Source organism: Pinus tabuliformis, chromosome 9 (genome assembly GCF_031772625.1).
Source record: "Pinus tabuliformis cultivar Carrire ecotype Pingquan chromosome 9, CPIR1, whole genome shotgun sequence".
Classification (NCBI taxonomy): domain Eukaryota; kingdom Viridiplantae; phylum Streptophyta; class Pinopsida; order Pinales; family Pinaceae; genus Pinus; species Pinus tabuliformis.
The window spans coordinates 1,385,448,327-1,385,466,284 of record NC_142307.1 but is presented as its reverse complement, the minus strand read 5'-3'; the positions used below and the strand labels follow the sequence as shown (position 1 = coordinate 1,385,466,284).

The 17,958-nt window shown below is 37.3% G+C and overlaps 2 protein-coding genes and 1 pseudogene across 2 annotated transcripts; all 3 read left to right on the top strand.

Annotated features, from left to right (window-relative positions):
- Positions 1-546: 546 nt before the first annotated feature.
- The window catches only part of LOC149153659 (putative linoleate 9S-lipoxygenase 5), a 52,256-nt pseudogene continuing 34,844 nt past the window's right edge, over positions 547-17,958 (top strand).
- Positions 2,384-3,203, top strand: LOC149153661 (histone chaperone ASF1B-like). Its single transcript, XM_089446091.1, has 3 exons — positions 2,384-2,528; positions 2,620-2,735; positions 2,835-3,203. Exons 1-2 carry the CDS (start codon positions 2,417-2,419, stop codon positions 2,673-2,675), a joined length of 168 nt encoding a protein of 55 aa, XP_089302217.1. The 5' UTR covers positions 2,384-2,416; the 3' UTR covers positions 2,676-2,735; positions 2,835-3,203.
- On the top strand, positions 2,753-4,503 carry LOC149153660 (uncharacterized). Its single transcript, XM_089439335.1, has 5 exons — positions 2,753-2,769; positions 2,915-3,152; positions 3,380-3,503; positions 3,908-4,023; positions 4,123-4,503. Exons 1-5 carry the CDS (start codon positions 2,753-2,755, stop codon positions 4,468-4,470), a joined length of 843 nt encoding a protein of 280 aa, XP_089295461.1. The 3' UTR covers positions 4,471-4,503.

Below are 17,958 nucleotides of genomic sequence, written 5' to 3'. Positions count from 1 at the left end.
GCAAAGTTTTTGGAAATCTAGATTACAGCCGTAAAGTTTTGAGTATCTTCAAACACTCCAAAATTTCTTAAATGAAAATCTAAATCACAATTGTAAAGCTTCAGAATTTTAACTATCCCTGGCTGAATCTATTTCTACTGCACTTAAAAAAAATAAAATATTAAATAATTCGGACACTCAAAAATTTCTTGCCAAATATTTTTTTTGCCTAAATCATGGAACCCTGCCCTTACGTGACTGATCCCAACATCTATTACTGCACTACGAGGAGTAACCCTTCGAACTTGTCACTTTTAACCCTTTGAACTTGTCATGCAGATGGCATAAAAGTCCTAAACCGTTAAACTGTCCTAAATCACATCGGAGTAGGTACTAGGTGGGTGTCCAAGATATGTCGCAGAGCGTCAGCATCCCGCGTACAATAGAGTATAAAATGGATCATATCTTTCTGTTGCATCGCTTCCTCGGCAGAAACTATCTTACATCCCCCCTTGACATTCTTCCAGTTAGGGTACTTGCTGCAATATTTCAATTCATTCATCCATCATGGATAAACTTGCAGAGGACTTTACGTCTGCACAGCAAAAGAAAATTGAAGGGTCTGTGGTGCTACAAAAGAAAAATGTTTTAGATTTTAGCGATTTCAGTGCAGACATCCTAGACGATCTTAGCGAGCTGATTCGGAAGGGAGTTTCATTCCAGCTCGTCAGCGCATCTCAAATCGATTCCAGTGGGTGCTGCTTTCCCTTCATATAGATTCAATCCTCAAGCTGCTTTTTCCTTTTGATTCACCCAATTTTCTATAATTTAATATGTAAGCTGTTCGAAAATTCATCTGGAGGCAGTGGAAATGGAAAGTTTGGCGAGAAAGCGCTTCTCCGAAACTGGAATTCTACCCCTGAAAGACTGGCCGTTACAGGCCAGACTACGTATAGTATCGATTTTGATTGGGACTCCGACTTCGGATCCCCTGGAGCTGTCCTCATCACTAATTCGAATCATGATGAGTTCTTCCTCAACTCACTCACGCTTAAAGCTCCCCATCTTGGCAACGTTCATTTCGACTGCAACTCGTGGGTGTATCCCGCCTCCGCAGAGAATACATGCCGTATCTTTTTCTCTAATCGGGCATGTAGTGTTATGTGTAGATTAGATATGTAGTGTTATGTGTAATTCCTGATTGATTGTTAGAGTGGTTTAGGTAAATTTGATGGGTGAAGTTATCAACAGTTTTAGAAGTCTAAGTGTATGTCCAGATCAAGGTGTATAAGAATTCATGGTTTTGCCAATGTCTTTCATCTAGATTGAGGTGTATAAGAATTCATGGTTTTGCCAGGTAACAGGTAACCGATTTAAAACCACTCACAAAATTAACCTGAAATCATTTTACCTACTTATAAAACATGGCATCCTTTTACCTTTAAATAAAAAACATGGCATCCTTTTACCTTTAAATAAAATACATTAGAGCCAAATAGCCTGAACAAAAGCATGAGTTGTGTAAGCAAACTACCCTTACATTGTTCACATCTCTGAGATCGAGTACAATGTTTTGAATGGAACTGACGAATTATGTGCCACTAACCGTGTTTTACTGTAATCTGCAGAGCTATCTCCCTTCGAATTGTCCTCCGGCGCTCATAAAACTGAGGAATGATGAACTGAGAAAGCTGAGAGGCGAATACGATGAAATGGCAGAGCCTGGGAGGAAGCAGAGGGACAGACTGTATGCCTACGATTTCTACAATGATCTCGAAAACCCAGACAAGAGTGTGGAGCTCAGCCGACCAGTGCTGGGAGGGTCTCAACAGTTTCCATACCCGCAGAGCGGCAGAACGTGCAGCCACTATTACACCAAGGGCAATTTTGAGACTTTTTAATTTATTTTTATTTTTATTTTTTCGAGAAAAAATCATTTTTACCAAGGGCAATTTCGAGATATTTTTTTGAGAAAAAATCATTTTTTATTTTAGTTATTTTATATTAAAAATTAATATCAATTGATTTGTGTCAAATATAAATTTTAAGACAAAAATAGGTTGAGACAAAAATATTTTAAGACAAAAGTAATTTGAGACAAAAATATTTTAAGACAAAATTTTATATTTAAAACAAAAATAATTTAAAACGAAAATATTTCGAGACAAAACTTTATATTTACGCCGTAAGGCGTTCCCTCTGAGAGGAACTCCTCTCCGTGCCGCGGTGTCTCGTTATGGACCCTTAGATCGATTGTTAGACGATGGAATAAACTCCAACCATTAGATCATCGGCCTTTTTAGAAACCAAGCGTCAGCGAAGAGAGGCCAAGCGTCTGTGGATGGATGAATTAGCGAGGCCTCTGCCAAAGTGGAGATATTATTAGCAAGATCCTTGCCAAACCAGAGAAGCAAGCAGTTGCAGCTCAGAGAGAAAGATGGCGAGCTGCGTGAGCATAACTAATGTGACCGTGCTGGACAATCCTGCCATGTTTCCCAATCCATTTCAGCTCGAGATCTCCTACGAGAGCCTTCTTCCCCTCAATTATGGTCAGTTTTTCTTCAAATTGCTGGTATGTCTATAACCATTTTTTAGGGATTTTTGTGTAAAATTTAATCCCATTGGCTTCTGCTGTTATAGATCTGGAATGGAACCTCATATATGTGGGATGCGCAGAGGACGAAAGCTATGATTAGGTCCTTCAGACTGTGCACGTCGGACCTGTGAAAGTCGGGAATTATCGATTTGTCCTGCAGGTATTGATCAATAATCAATGCAGTTTCTGATGGGGTTTGAGTTTATTTATTTGTAGTTCTGGGGTTTTGAGATTTTCTTCAATTTTAATTCTTTTCCAGGCGGATCCTCCAGAGGTTGAGTTGATTCGATCCGAGGACTTATTGGGTGTGGCGGCCATTGTTCTGAGCTGCTCTTACAGAGGGCGGGAGTTTACACGTGTGGGTTATTATGTGAGCAACCAGTACGTGCAGCAGGAGCTTATTGAGGAGCCTCCTTCAATTGTGGCCATTGACAAGGTTCAAAGATTTGTTTTGGCATCCATGCCTAGGGTTAGCAGGTTTCCCATTTCTTTTCAAACCTGTTCTACTATTCAATGTGATTCCAATTCTAGTGATGATTATGGGGATGAGGATGAGGATGATGATGATTGTGGTGATGTAGTTGATTTGCTGGAGTTATTGGGGTAGTTTTCAGTTTTTAATCCCAAAAGGGTGTTTTTGTAATTTTAAAAATGTCCCATTTGGGGAAGACTGTATAATATGCATGGGCTTTTGGTGGGTTGGGTATGGAGATACATCATATCTAGCTTAAGTTTGATTATATACCTGCGTATGCAGTTTCTGCATATGCACCCGACTTGATAATGCCCATGTGATCTGCCCAGGGCAAGAAATGGAAGGGTTGCTTTAAGAAAGGCATCGGTTTGGAGTCTGGACTACTCCATTTCTGCACAGAGGGTTGGTGTGGATTTTTAGAACAGGGGGAGGGGCAGGCGGAGGGGAATGCAGGCAGGGCAAAGTTACATTCAAGTGTCTGTTGCTTGTTCTGATCATTGGTGGTGTCAGTTATGGAATGCTTGTCATGAGAAGACACGGTTTTGAATCTCCCATATATACTTTGTTTTTGAATGTCCTATATGTTCCTTGCTGGTCATAACCAATTTATCTGAAATGAAATCACTCTACTCATGTAAAATATTGCTGTGTTCCTGCTTTGAACTCTAATTGTCTTTAATTTCTTTCTGAGTAATGAGTATGATGAACATCAGAATGGTTCAAAGAAAACTTCTAAATTAGGAGATCCTTCTTCCCCTCAATTATGGTCAGTTTTGCTTCAAATTGATGGTATGTCTATAGCCATTTTTTAGGGATTTTTGTGTAAAATTTAATCCCATTGGCTTCTACTGTTATAGATCTGGAATGGAACCTCATATATGTGGGATGCGCAGAGGACGAAAGCTATGATCAGGTCCTTCAGACTGTGCACGTCGAACCTGTGAAAGTCGGGAATTATCGATTTGTCCTGCAGGTATTGATCAATAATCAATGCAGTTTCTGATGGGATTTGAGTTTATTTATTTGTAGTTCTGGGGTTTTGAGATTTTCTTCAATTTTAATTCTTTTCCAGGCGGATTCTCCAGAGGTTGAGTTGATTCGATCCGAGGACTTATTGGGTGTGGCGGCCATTGTTCTGAGCTGCTCTTACAGAGGGCGGGAGTTTACACGTGTGGGTTATTATGTGAGCAACCAGTACGTGCAGCAGGAGCTTATTGAGGAGCCTCCTTCAATTGTGGCCATTGACAAGGTTCAGAGATTTGTTTTGGCATCCATGCCTAGGGTTAGCAGGTTTCCCATTTCTTTTCAAACCTGTTCTACTATTCAATGTGATTCCAATTCTAGTGATGATTATGGGGATGAGGATGAGGATGATGATGATTGTGGTGATGTAGTTGATTTGCTGGAGTTATTGGGGTAGTTTTCAGTTTTTAATCCCAAAAGGGTGTTTTTGTAATTTAAAAATGTCCCAGTTGGGGAAGACTGTATAATATGCATGGGCTTTTGGTGGGTTGGGTATGGAGATACATCATATCTGGCTTAAGTTTGATTATATACCTGCGTATGCAGTTTCTGCATATGCACCCGACTTGATAATGCCCATGTGATCTGCCCAGGGCAAGAAATGGAAGGGTTGCTTTAAGAAAGGCATGGGTTTGGAGTCTGGACTACTCCATTTCTGCACAAAGGGTTGGTGTGGATTTTTAGAACAGGGGGAGGGGCAGGCAGAGGGGAATGCAGGCAGGGCAAAGTTACATTCAAGTGTCTGTTGCTTGTTCTGATCATTGGTGGTGTCAGTTATGGAATGCTTGTCATGAGAAGACACGGTTTTGAATCTCCCATATATACTCTGTTTTTGAATGTCCTATATGTTGCTTGCTGGTCATAACCAATTTATCTGAAATGAAATCACTCTACTCATGTAAAATATTGTTGTGTTCCTGCTTTGAACTCTAATTGTCTTTAATTTCTTTCTGAGTAATGAGTATGATGAACATCAGAACGGTTCAAAGCAAACTTCTAAATGCAAGATTATATATGAAGTCAAATCATGCATAAAAACCTAATTTACATGAAAATCATCATATATATTCCTATATTTAAGGTTCAGAGATAATTTAAAAGCTTTAGCTGTATTGGGCGGATGTATATGAATTTTCATAATTGTAGCATAAGATTTATAACTATTCACAGAGGTCATATAGATCTTATAGACACTTATAAATTGGGTTTAGAAGTTTTGGCTTTTCATCACTGAAACATAACATTTGTAATGGTTTACAGAGGGGTCATATTGTAGATGTATTTATAAATTTTGAACTTAGTTAGCTAAAGCAATCTTGAGTTAATTGTAAAATTTTTATTTTATAATATTAAAATTTGATATTTTGTATTATTTTATTTGTGAAAAGAATTGGAATCTTATTCTGCAATGATGGTTGAGTAAGAAGTAAATGTGAAACACAGAAGTAAGATGAAAAAAAAATAATTAAAAATAATAACATTGAATTAAAAAAATGAATTAAAAATAATAACATTGAATTAAAAAATATACAGTAAAATTTTTAATTTTATAATATTAAAATTTGATATTTTGTATTATTTTATTTGTGAAAAGAATTGAAATCTTATTCTGCAATGATGGTTGAGGAATAAGTTGTAAATGTGAAACATGGAAATAAGAAGGAAAAAAAATGAATTAAAAACAATAAAATTGAATTAAAAAATATACAGTAAAATATTGAGAAAATAGAAATAATAATAATAATTTAATATTTAATTAATTATAAAACATATTTTTACGCCGTAAGGCGTTCCCTCTGAGAGGAACTCCCCTTCGTGCCGCGGTGTCTCGTTATGGGCCCTTAGATTGATTGTTAGACGATGGAATAAACTCCAATCATTAGATCATCAGCCTTTTTAGAAACCAAGCGTCAACGAAGAGAGGCCAAGCGTCTGTGGATGGATGAGAGAGGACAGCAATCTGAGGCGCCTCGATCCCCTTCGATCTGAACATCGGGGAGCTCTATGAAGCGGATCATGTCCCTTGACGAAGATGGCAGGGTGTGGTGAGGAGAGCCGTCCATCCATTCGATGGTGAAGAAGGTGACAGAAAAGCCATGGTACATAGTCAGCCGAATATTCACACCAGTTCTTCACTTGATCGCTCTACTTTGTGGTCACTCATTTCATGGCTCCTCGGCATTCTCGTTCTCTGTTGGCGAAAGCTTTCTTATTCTTTATTCTTATTCTTTCCCCCGTTGCAATTTCCACAGGGCTTTGCATTGCAATCAGCCATGCAATTCAAAGAAAAACCAAATATTCTTGCAGCAGATGTCTTCCCTGTACCTCTGGGCCCATGAAAAAGATAAAAGGGTGCAATCTTAAATTTGTTAATTGCACTGGAAAGAGCTTGAGCAATAATGCTCTGCCCAACCAGTTCCTCGAAAGACTTGGGACTGTACTTTTGACTGAAGCTTCTATTCACTAACATGTTTTCGTTAGTCCTCATCTGTAAGGATTCCTCCTCTCTCTCATATTCACTAATCCCTGACTTTCTGGTCCTGTGATGAGTTTTGATGAGAGGATGGAGATCTAGCTCACTGAAACGTCTGTTGTTTACATGGGGAGAATCACCATAATCATCCAGAGGCGAGTCCAAGGTTAAAACATTCGTGTGGGGGGGGATCTGACCAATGGGGTTTCATCCTTTGAATAGGAGCAATTCGAGGAAGAAAAATCTGTAACATATTCAAATTGAATAGGTTCTTGATAGTGCAGAGTACTAGTAGAATCATAGAGTGATTTTCTCCTATTGGCAACCAGCACACCACATGAAAACCTCTTCCCTCTGATGCCCTTCAATTTTTTACCTTTACCATTTCGCCTTCCAGACCAGGACCAAGGAAGTCTGCATCCATTTCTTGAAATTGTTTGACAACCCCCAAACTCTTCAACATTTCTTTGTATATCGATGTTGTTTTGCAGATTTTCCTCCCTTAAAGTTTTATGATCATAAGGCCCAATGTAAGGGTCTATAGTATAAGCCCCATTGTCATCTAAAACAAGTTCGAAGCTTTCTTCTTTGCAAGTATTAGCAAGAGAACTAATCAATGAAAAAGCATCTTCATCTACAGGCAGTGTAAACTCATGGAAGGAATTCAGAGCTACAGGATGGTTTTCATCGGTAAATCCCTGGTATATTTTGAATGATCTTGAAGATGTAGATTTGCTCTTTCTAGCAACAAGTTTTCTTTTCTGAAAGTACTTGGGATTTTTTCGGTTGCTTTTCCTTCTATGATATTTGAGTGCACCTTCAGCATCGAGATCCTCTACCAGAGTACTTCCACCAACAAATTCTCTTTTTGAACTCTTAATATTTTGTATGATTTTCTGTACTGTATCATGTATGCTGTTTTTATCAGAAGTTGTCAAGTTGGTATCAGACACTTTTCCTTCTTGTAAGGCCATGGAACTCATTTATATTGAAGCAGTTAAAGATAATTTTGCATAGGTTATTCACATTAAGGACTGTAGCCTTTCAATTGTTCATCGCAGACCAACATTATCAGAATTCAGTCACAAGTCTGGTGTCGAGATAAATTTGCCACGTCACCTGATTTTTCAAATACAAAAACAGATATCTTAGAATACCCAAAATAGGAAAGCTTATTTCCATTCCAAAATCTACTGTGCTTTTTGGCTTCTCTAAGCTCAGGTTTCTACTTTATGCCTGCAAGTTTCCTCATTCACTCAGTTTTATCTACATTAAGATACCCATGAGTTCATGGACTCTCATTATGATGTTTTGATCTATTAATTCATCGCAGAAATCCATCTTGTTTTATCTTACTTAGTGGTACAATTCCATCTTTACTTCGTAAAATTCCTGGATGTACCAGTTTCAGAATTCCAAGTCATATAATACGCACACCTAAACAGTTTAAAAGCATTAAAGTTTTATCGGAAATTTAAGGTTGAAAAGGCTTTCTGATGAGATTCTAGCTTTAGGAAAATCTGTGCGAAGATAGAATTTCAGTGCCATGGATGGAGAAAGTCAAAGTTATCCTCTACCGCCAGCTTAGACGCCATCAAATATTCCAAAAATTGAGGACTTCCTGTGAAAGTTCACGCTTTCCCTTCATCATTTATAGAGCAAGCAACAAGAGCTTATCATTTCCCATGCACATGTACATATTATTCATAATGATCCCTATCCATGATTAATACATAGCAGTTACGATGACTCTACCACTCAATATAACTTCCAATTGCAGGGAACAACACTAAGAAAAGAAAAGAAAAAAACCCTGCAACACAGAAATTGGACGAAAAATTCTATTATCTATAATAAACTCTTTGTGAGTTCATAATGCACAGATTATCCTTGAAATGAGAAAAAACCAATAACTTCCCTTTTTGATTCGGAAAGAGTAGGCAGGTTGCTTACTTGAATTTTGAATTTGAATGATGATATTCTCAAAATCAATGCCCAAGCTAGCACCATTGAATTATAATTGCTAATGTGACTAACTATATATATATATATATATTTATAGCACGATTTCCATCTCTACGACTTAATATAAGATTTGGAAATGGTGGCCATCAACTACTCCATCACCATTAGCAGGCTTGCATTTAATAATATTCAAATTAAATTTTGTGCAGGCCTAATGGAGTCATGCAGTTTAAATAAACAAGAGAGAACTCTTGTTAAATTAATTAATAGAAAATGCTGGTTGGTGGCAGAATGCAAGGTCACTTTAAGATCAGGAAGGTGACTTTCGTTGTATTGTGGATTTGTGTTGGTTTATTAATCACTTATTCTGATTCATATATGTTGATCTCATTATCTATATGATCCGAATATAAAAAGCAGAGGATTCCTGAGAATAGAGAATATATTCATTAGTTTATAATTTATGTTCTAGCATTATTTGGCTAGCTGACCAAGTCATTTGGACATGGCTTTGCCCTAGTTGCAGGTATTCTTCAAAGTGATCCACTAGTGCAAGTGTTTATCATAGATCTCCACAAAAACAATGAAGTGTTTATCATAGATCTCCACAAAAACAATGAAGTGTTTATCATAAATCTTCACAAAAACTATTAACAGTTAATCCATATGGATATAATTTCGAAAACAATTTGGGATACAAAATTCAATTCATTACGCCGTAAGGTGTTTCCCTTTGAAATGAATTTCCCCAGCCGATGCCGTGTCTTATTGTTGACTGAGTTTGGGATACAAAATTCAATTCATTACGCCGTAAGGCGTTTCCCTCTGAAATGAATTGCCCCAACCGATGTCGTGTCTTATTGTTGACCGTAGATTTGTGGTGTTAGACGATTGAAGGAAGTTTGGTCGTTGATCCTCACACTGTCCTTTTGTCTCCCAACCCAATGGCCTCTGTGTCTTTTGAGTTATTGTTCGGGCGGTGGCAGATTAAGCATTTCTTGCTGTCGAGCCTCGCACGGACACTGGAGGCCTTTCCTACGATGGTCATGATTTTCGCCGACTATGAACCCCATTGGCATTGCAATGGAGGGAAAAGCCCAGAGGATTTCCTTTCCGTGAAGCCAAGGTTCGAATCCTGCAGCCCGACGGGATCTATATGCTCCATGGGCCGGGCCTCATGGGACTGGGACGGAGGCCCCGGGGTTTCGACGGTTTGCGGATGGGATCTCGTCTGCGGCCAGAAATACAAAGTTGGGTTTTTTCAGTCTGCGTTCTTTATCGGGTGTTTGCTCGGTAATTGATATTTTCAGCCCCTGTGCGCTTTTATATCTGACGGCTGATCGCCATTAAGATTTTCTTTCAGTTTCTGATTTATTTTTTGATACAGGTGCAGGGATATCTGGGCATCTATCCGATTCTTCGCTAGGGCGTGACGGTGTCCTGAAGTTGGTCTGCATCTGCAATGCCATTTTTGGTTTCTTGACGGCAATGTCGCCGAATTTCTAGGTTTATTTAATTCTCCGTCTATTGACGGGAATTAGCAATGGTGGCCTGGGGTTGTCGTCGTTCGTCTTGGCGACGGAAGCCGTCGGACCGTCCAAGAGAGCACCGGTTGGCATGTCGACTTTCTACTTCTTTTCTCTCGGCATAGCAATCCTGTCGGCTCTGTCCTACTTTTCCGGCAACTGGAGATATCTGTACGTCGTGGGTTCGATTCCCTCGGCCGTGTATTGCATCTTCGTTCTTCCATTCGTTTGGGAGTCCCCGCGGTGGTACCTGGTGAAGGGCAGGCTGAAAGAAGCCATGGGCATCATGAGATAATAATCATCATCCCTCCATGATTCACATTATAGAAATAATAATTGACATTATCCACATACACAACTCTTGTGATGCCTCTTTCTCATATGCTCAGGTCATTTTTTGAAATAAGTGTACTCATCCAATGATGGAGACTCAACACGCATGAGGTACATTAGTCATTTATTCATAAGAATATTTTTCATTTAGTATATTGGGATGTAAAGATTGTGGGTTGAAGTTGGAAATGAATCATGATGCTTGGAAGTTATACTTGTTGCATTATTTCATTTTTGTGGTTATATCCTCCTTCTAGTGAAGTGTAACCATATAGGGACTTGTCCAACCTCATTAAGAATAATAAGCCTAAATAAAATAATGTAAACTTTGAAACGGGAACTATAAACTCAAAACGGGAACTCTGGCCCAAAAACCCCAAAAAAACCACAAAAACAGTGCTCAAAACGAAAAGTGTGTATACTGGAACGATGTTTTTTTTTTTTAGGTGTCAATTTTGCAGTTGTTTTAAAAATGGCAGTGACTACGAAATTTTCTACGAAATTTTCCTGCAAAATATAGCTTCAGAACGAAAGTGTTGATACTGGAATAATGATTTATTTTTTTAGGTGTCAATTTTGCGGCTGTTTTAAAAATGGCAGTGACTACGAAATTTTCTACGAAATTTTCCTGCAAAATATAGCTTCAGAACGAAAGTGTTGATACTGGAATCGACCCGCCGTCGGTCCGGTGGGGCGGGGCGGCCCGGGGGTGCCACCGCGTGGAATTGGTAATGTGGATCGTCATTTGATGCGTGGAATTGGTAAAACCCAAGCTGCCCGTCAATGGAGAATGTCTGCGTCTTTTCACTTTGCCGAGTCTCTCTGTCGCGTACTGTCTCTCTGTCCGTTGTATCGCACATACAAGCTGACGTCCATCCTCGAAACCTGTAGTCGGGGATGCGAAGGCAACCTAACGTCACCTTAAAATTTTCATCAAAACTATAATGCTAACTATATATAATTGGAGTACAGACAAAATAATAGAGCTCGACCAAATATAGATATCGTTGCTCAAACATTCACATAATAAATAACAAATTTAATATATACAATTAATTTTTCAAAAACATGCTACTTGGACCATTGCTGACCTAAGAGGCATCCTTCATAGTATCATATAATACAATACAATATATTACAATAGTCTTTAAGAGTCCATGAAGTGTAATATGGTCTTGAAATACACTATACATGTGAGGACTTCCAACCAAAGGGCGTATGCATCACTAAAGAACTTATCCAATCCTAATATTTGTATTGTTCCAAAGCATAAGGGTTCAATGAATATGCACGGTTGTTTTTTAACTAAGCGCAATCATATCTATGAGAATCCTCCTATTTGAATTCTCTCATGCATCCCCCTAGCAACTTCCCCTGAATCCTTCTTCTTATTCTAAGAATGGAGGTGAGACACCTCTTTAGTCTTCCTAGTCAGAATTTGCCTCCAAAATTTCTTAGGAGCTAGCTTAGAGAGGTGTTAGAGATTCCCTTGTCTTTGACGAATGTATTGCCTCTTTTTCCTTTTAGTTAGAGCTTTATATATTTTTATCTTGTCCATTTTAAGAGATTCATCAACAGCTTCCTTAATTGCTCTCCTCGCACTTTTACACTCTTTGTCATACCATGGATTGGTTTTGCTATTTCTTTTATTATTTGATATAGGAAAAATTAGGGTAGATCGAATGGCCACAAGACAAGGGTAGATCGAGTAGTTTATAATCGTTTCCACGTTTTTATTGTTACGGCCAGAGAATGGCTGCAATTTAATAGCTTAATGCTATTAATATTGATTTTCCACTTCTCCTTTCGAAAATTGTCCGTGGGAGCGCTTCCTAAACCTTCTATATCAATACTAAACCTTCTATATCAATACATAAGGTTCTGTAACTCTAGATTGATAAATAAGTTTTGATTGTTATTGTCAGAGGATGGCTGCAATTTATTAAAAATAGACACAAAGATTTGTTAAAAATAGCAATCCATATTCACACAAAGATTTGTTAAAAATAGACTCCAAACTCCAAAGACCAAAACTCGAAAAACCAAAATTAATGATAAAACTTACTTTCATATAAACTTACATCTACATTGTGATTAAAAGAAAATAAGCCAGTCAATAAAATAAAATGATTAGTGAAAATATTTCTAAATTTATAATTATAAATGAAACGAAATTTAAATTAGTATTTAGTATTTTTTCTGTTATAAATAATTAGTAGTTTTGAAGGAGGACCTCCGTCATTTTTGCTGCTGTCGTTGCTTGTGTGTTCTTGGGTTGCTTACTGTGTGGAAAGATCAAAGAGGCTAAAGTTTCCCACCTGGCTTACTTACTTATTTTGAATTGTCACTGCATTTATATGATTTTAAAAGGAAACCCACTACTTATCAAAAGAAACAAAGAGCTATAGTTTTAAAATTGTTGAAGGGAAGTAAAGATAAAAAATATTGAGCATTAACGAAAATTCCACAGGGTAGTTGTGATTTCGATATAACAACTATGCAATCATAACGTGGACATTTTATCTTTTTGAATAATGTGTGGGTTGTACACTTAATATAGAAAGATCGCATAATAGAATAGTCAACTATAGTTTCCACTAGCTTCGCTAATCAGTTGTTAAGAATTATCTTTAAATTAAATAGATATTATCTTTTCTTCATGATGACTGTCCAAAAGCATATACGAGAAGCAATTACCTTTAGATGTACCTGAAGCAATTACCTTCGGTTGTATCATTATATATTTGTAGATTTTTACTATCCTAATAAGAAGGAATTCGGAGGCAGAGCCATTACGAATAAGAAGCAATACCATTGCCTTGAATGGTTTCGTTAGCCATTGCTTCCGAGACTAATCTGGTCTCTAATTCCAAAGAGATTACGAGTAATCCATTTTATAAAAATTTAATCTGTAGGTTGAAGGGCTGAGATAGAATTTGCAGAAATTTATTTTGGTTGTCATCTGCGCAAGGACTAGGTCAAGGAAAGCCTTAATTTTGAATGCAAGAACCCTATGTTTACTAATCCAATACTGTGTTGCTATCACCAAAATTATACAACACTATCGAACCTGGAAAACCGATAAAATAGTAATAATACAAACAGATCCCACCTTCCACCCTTACCAAGAAGTTCATAAAAATTGCTATATTTGGCTATGTTACTACCAAAACCACGCAGTATTTATATTTAGTAGTAGCGTGTGCCGGCATACGCGCACCCTGCCTTCTAATCAAACCATTTCGATTACTCACAGTGATGGGCGATCATGGCGAGGCTGTTGGACGTGATGTCTATAATCGTTTTCGACAACTTACATCTACATTGTGTTAAATCTGGTTCTGTAAGTAGATTTCAATTTCCTTCCAAATTTGTTGAGGCCTATGATTCAAGAACATACAAGTTGTACTCTTAATGCGATAAAAATTTCAGTACCGGCGGCGGGTCGATTCCGGGAATCGACCCGTACCGGCATACGTGATGTACCAGCAATGGCTAGAGTCTTCTGCATCTCCGACACTGAGTTACTGGCATCGCAAGTTGCCAACGACGCCAATATCAAAATGTGTTTACTCATTCTCTCTGCCTCTTTGTAAATCTTTTCAATATCTACCAGCGATCTGAGCAATTGATAGGTTACATGGAGTGGTAGGTTCTATGTGGAGCTGCCGACCTCTACACAGAATTTTGTATCTCCGAAATTATAGTTTTTAAGATATTTTCACTTTTTTTGAGTGACAGAACGATTTTCTTCAATTAAAATCTGTAACAATGGTATCGGATTATAGTGTTTTCCGTTACACTTCTTTCTGTTATTAGCTAAATTTTGCACATTTCATACTCGCAGACTTGCAGTTGAGTTTGTTTCCACAATTTTTTCTTTGGACTCTTCGCGGGGCTGCAGATCTCATTAGCGCGAATAAATGTATCATATTTCAGTTAAAAAGTAACTGTTTTATTAGTTAAGATTTGAGTTTCTGTAGATTGCTAATTCCAACATTTAATTGAAAAGTTTATATGGTAATCGAGTGTTACATCATTTGTGTGTAAACGATTAAACCTAGAAATAATATTTACTTTACATTTTTATGATGTTCTAAATGAATTCCCCTCACAAGCTTATTCCCTTTCAAAATTTACTACACAACATCACCTATGATGTCAAAATCATTATTTCCATCTCCGTAACCGATTGATGCCAAAATCACAATCCTTCATAGAGATGGTTAAGTTGAATGTAAATTAATCGATGATTTTGAGGTATTCTCTAAAAATTCAGAATCTACAATTAAATTAAAAATGACCAGATGGCTGACGAATAAAGAGTCCATGACTCAATATTCAAAACCCTAAGGAAACCTGATAAATTTCGAGAAGATGAGAATTGTCAACCGCCATATCCACAAAACAAACACACGTGGTAGCACTGGCATACCCAAATGAATAACCTATTTGACAGCGAGTCTACTTCAAGATCAATATCCTATTCAACGGTGCACCGAATTATTAAAAGTAACAATCTAGAAACACGGTGCACCGAATTATTAAAAGTAACAATCTAGAAACAAATGTACATTCGAAATCAACAGCTATCCAAACGGGAAACAAATTCAAAGCAACAATCTAGTAGCAATTCTAACCCCTTATGTAAGGAGGGCCATTTAGTGCGTTAGTTACAAGTCCAGCGAATCCTTGGATTATTCATCCATTCAAAGCAACAATCTAGAAGCATTCTACCCATTGAATGCAAGGAGGACCCATTAGTGTGTTGATTGCAATCGCAGTGATCAACATGATGATTCACCTAACAATATATTGACCAGTGCACGTGACTGAAGCTCTCCTTTCTTATTTAATATCGGCCCATCAAATTAGTGGTAGAAGAATGAGTATTCATTTCGGGTTGTTTCTGCATTTAAGATTTCTCTCCGTGGTTGTTAATGACGTATATACAGGGTCGTTCGGAGGGTTTAATGATAACGGGTTCCAGTCTCAGACAGGATTATATTGAATAATCTTCATATAAGATAATGTTGAATAATTTTGATAAAAAATTCTGTTGAATAATTTTGATAAAAAAATTCTATGTAAGGTTATGCGGTGCTTCTTCAATATTGAAAAAAGATTTCTCAGTTGTTACAGAATTCTCTAACTTTCTGCGTGAACATCTAGCTATGTTAACGGTGGTATTGACAGGGTAGGTAAGACTACCCGAGAAATAAGGACTCGGGAGCCTTGCTGGTAATCATGGGTGTAGCAGTGCCTTAGAGCATCAGGAATGGGTGTTGTTGGCAACTTGCGATGCCAGTAACTCAGTGTCGGAGATGCAGAAGACTCTAGCCATTGCTGGTACGTCACGTATGCCGGTACGGGTCGATTCCGGGAATCGACCCAATCTGCCGGTACTGAAATTTTCATCGCATTAAGAGTACAGCTTGTATGTTCTTGAATCATAGGCCTCAACAAATTTGAAAGGAAATTGAAATCTACTTACAGAACCAGATTTAACACAATGTAGATGTAAGTTGTCGAAAGCGATTATAGACATCACGTCCAACAGCCTCGCCATGATCGCCCATCACTGTGAGTAATCGAAATGGTTTGATTAGAAGGCAGGGTGCGCGTATGCCGGCACACGCTACTACTAAATATAAATACTACGTGGTTTTGGTAGTAACATAGCCAAATATAGCAATTTTTATGAACTTCTTGGTAAGGGTGGAAGGTGGGAGCTGTTTGTATTATTACTATTTTATCGGTTTTCCAGGTTCGATAGTGTTGTATAATTTTGGTGATAGCAACACAGTATTGGATTAGTAAACATAGGGTTCTTGCATTCAAAATTAAGGCTTTCCTTGACCTAGTCCTTGCGTAGATGACAACCAAAATAAATTTCTGCAAATTCTATCTCAGCCCTTCAACCTACAGATTAAATTTTTATAAAATGGATTACTCGTAATCTCTTTGGAATTAGAGACCAGATTAGTCTCGGAAGCAATGGCTAACGAAACCATTCAAGGCAATGGTATTGCTTCTTATTCGTAATGGCTCTGCCTCCGAATTCCTTCTTATTAGGATAGTAAAAATCTACAAATATATAATGATACAACCGAAGGTAATTTCTTCAGGTACATCTAAAGGTAATTGCTTCTCGTATATGCTTTTGGACAGTCATCATGAAGAAAAGATAATATCTATTTAATTTAAAGATAATTCTTAACAACTGATTAGCGAAGCTAGTGGAAACTATAGTTGACTATTCTATTATGCGATCTTTCTATATTAAGTGTACAACCCACACATTATTCAAAAAGATAAAATGTCCACGTTATGATTGCATAGTTGTTATATCGAAATCACAACTACCCTGTGGAATTTTCGTTAATGCTCAATATTTTTTATCTTTACTTCCCTTCAGCAATTTTAAAACTATAGCTCTTTGTTTCTTTTGATAAGTAGTGGGTTTCCTTTTAAAATCATATAAATGCAGTGACAATTCAAAATAAGTAAGTAAGCCAGGTGGGCAACTTTAGCCTCTTTGATCTTTCCACACAGTAAGCAACCCAAGAACACACAAGCAACGACAGCAGCAAAAATGACGGAGGTCCTCCTTCAAAACTACTAATTATTTATAACAGGAAAAAATACTAAATACTAATTTAAATTTCGTTTCATTTATAATTATAAATTTAGAAATATTTTCACTAATCATTTTATTTTATTGACTGGCCTATTTTATTTTAATCACAATGTAGATGTAAGTTTATATGAAAGTAAGTTTTATCAATAATTTTGGTTTTTCGAGTTTTGGTCTTTGGAGTCTGGAGTCTATTTTTAACAAATCTTTGTGTGAATATGGATTGCTATTTTTAACAAATCTTTGTGTCTATTTTTAATAAATTGCAGCCATCCTCTGACAATAACAATCAAAACTTATTTATCAATCTAGAGTTACAGAACCTTATGTATTGATATAGAAGGTTTAGTATTGATATAGAAGGTTTAGGAAGCGCTCCCACGGCCAATTTTCGAAAGGAGAAGTGGAAAATCAATATTAATAGCATTAAGCTATTAAATTGCAGCCATTCTCTGGCAGTAATAATAAAAACGTGGAAACGATTATAAACTACTCGATCTACCCTTGTCTTGTGGCCATTCGATCTACCCTAATTTTTCCTATATCAAATAATAAAAGAAATAGCAAAACCAATCCATGGTATGACAAAGAGTGTAAAAGTGCGAGGAGAGCAATTAAGGAAGCTGTTGATGAATCTCTTAAAATGGACAAGATAAAAATATATAAAGCCCTAACTAAAAGGAAAAAGAGGCAATACATTCGTCAAAGACAAGGGAATCTCTAACACCTCTCTAAGCTAGCTCCTAAGAAATTTTGGAGGCAAATTCTGACTAGGAAGACTAAAGAGGTGTCTCACCTCCATTCTTAGAATAAGAAGAAGGATTCAGGGGAAGTTGCTAGGGGGATGCATGAGAGAATTCAAATAGGAGTAAACAAACTAGAAAAAAAGGAATGAAAAGAGAAGTTTAAGAGAAGAGAATGGGATAAAATGAAGTGCGACGAGTATATAGA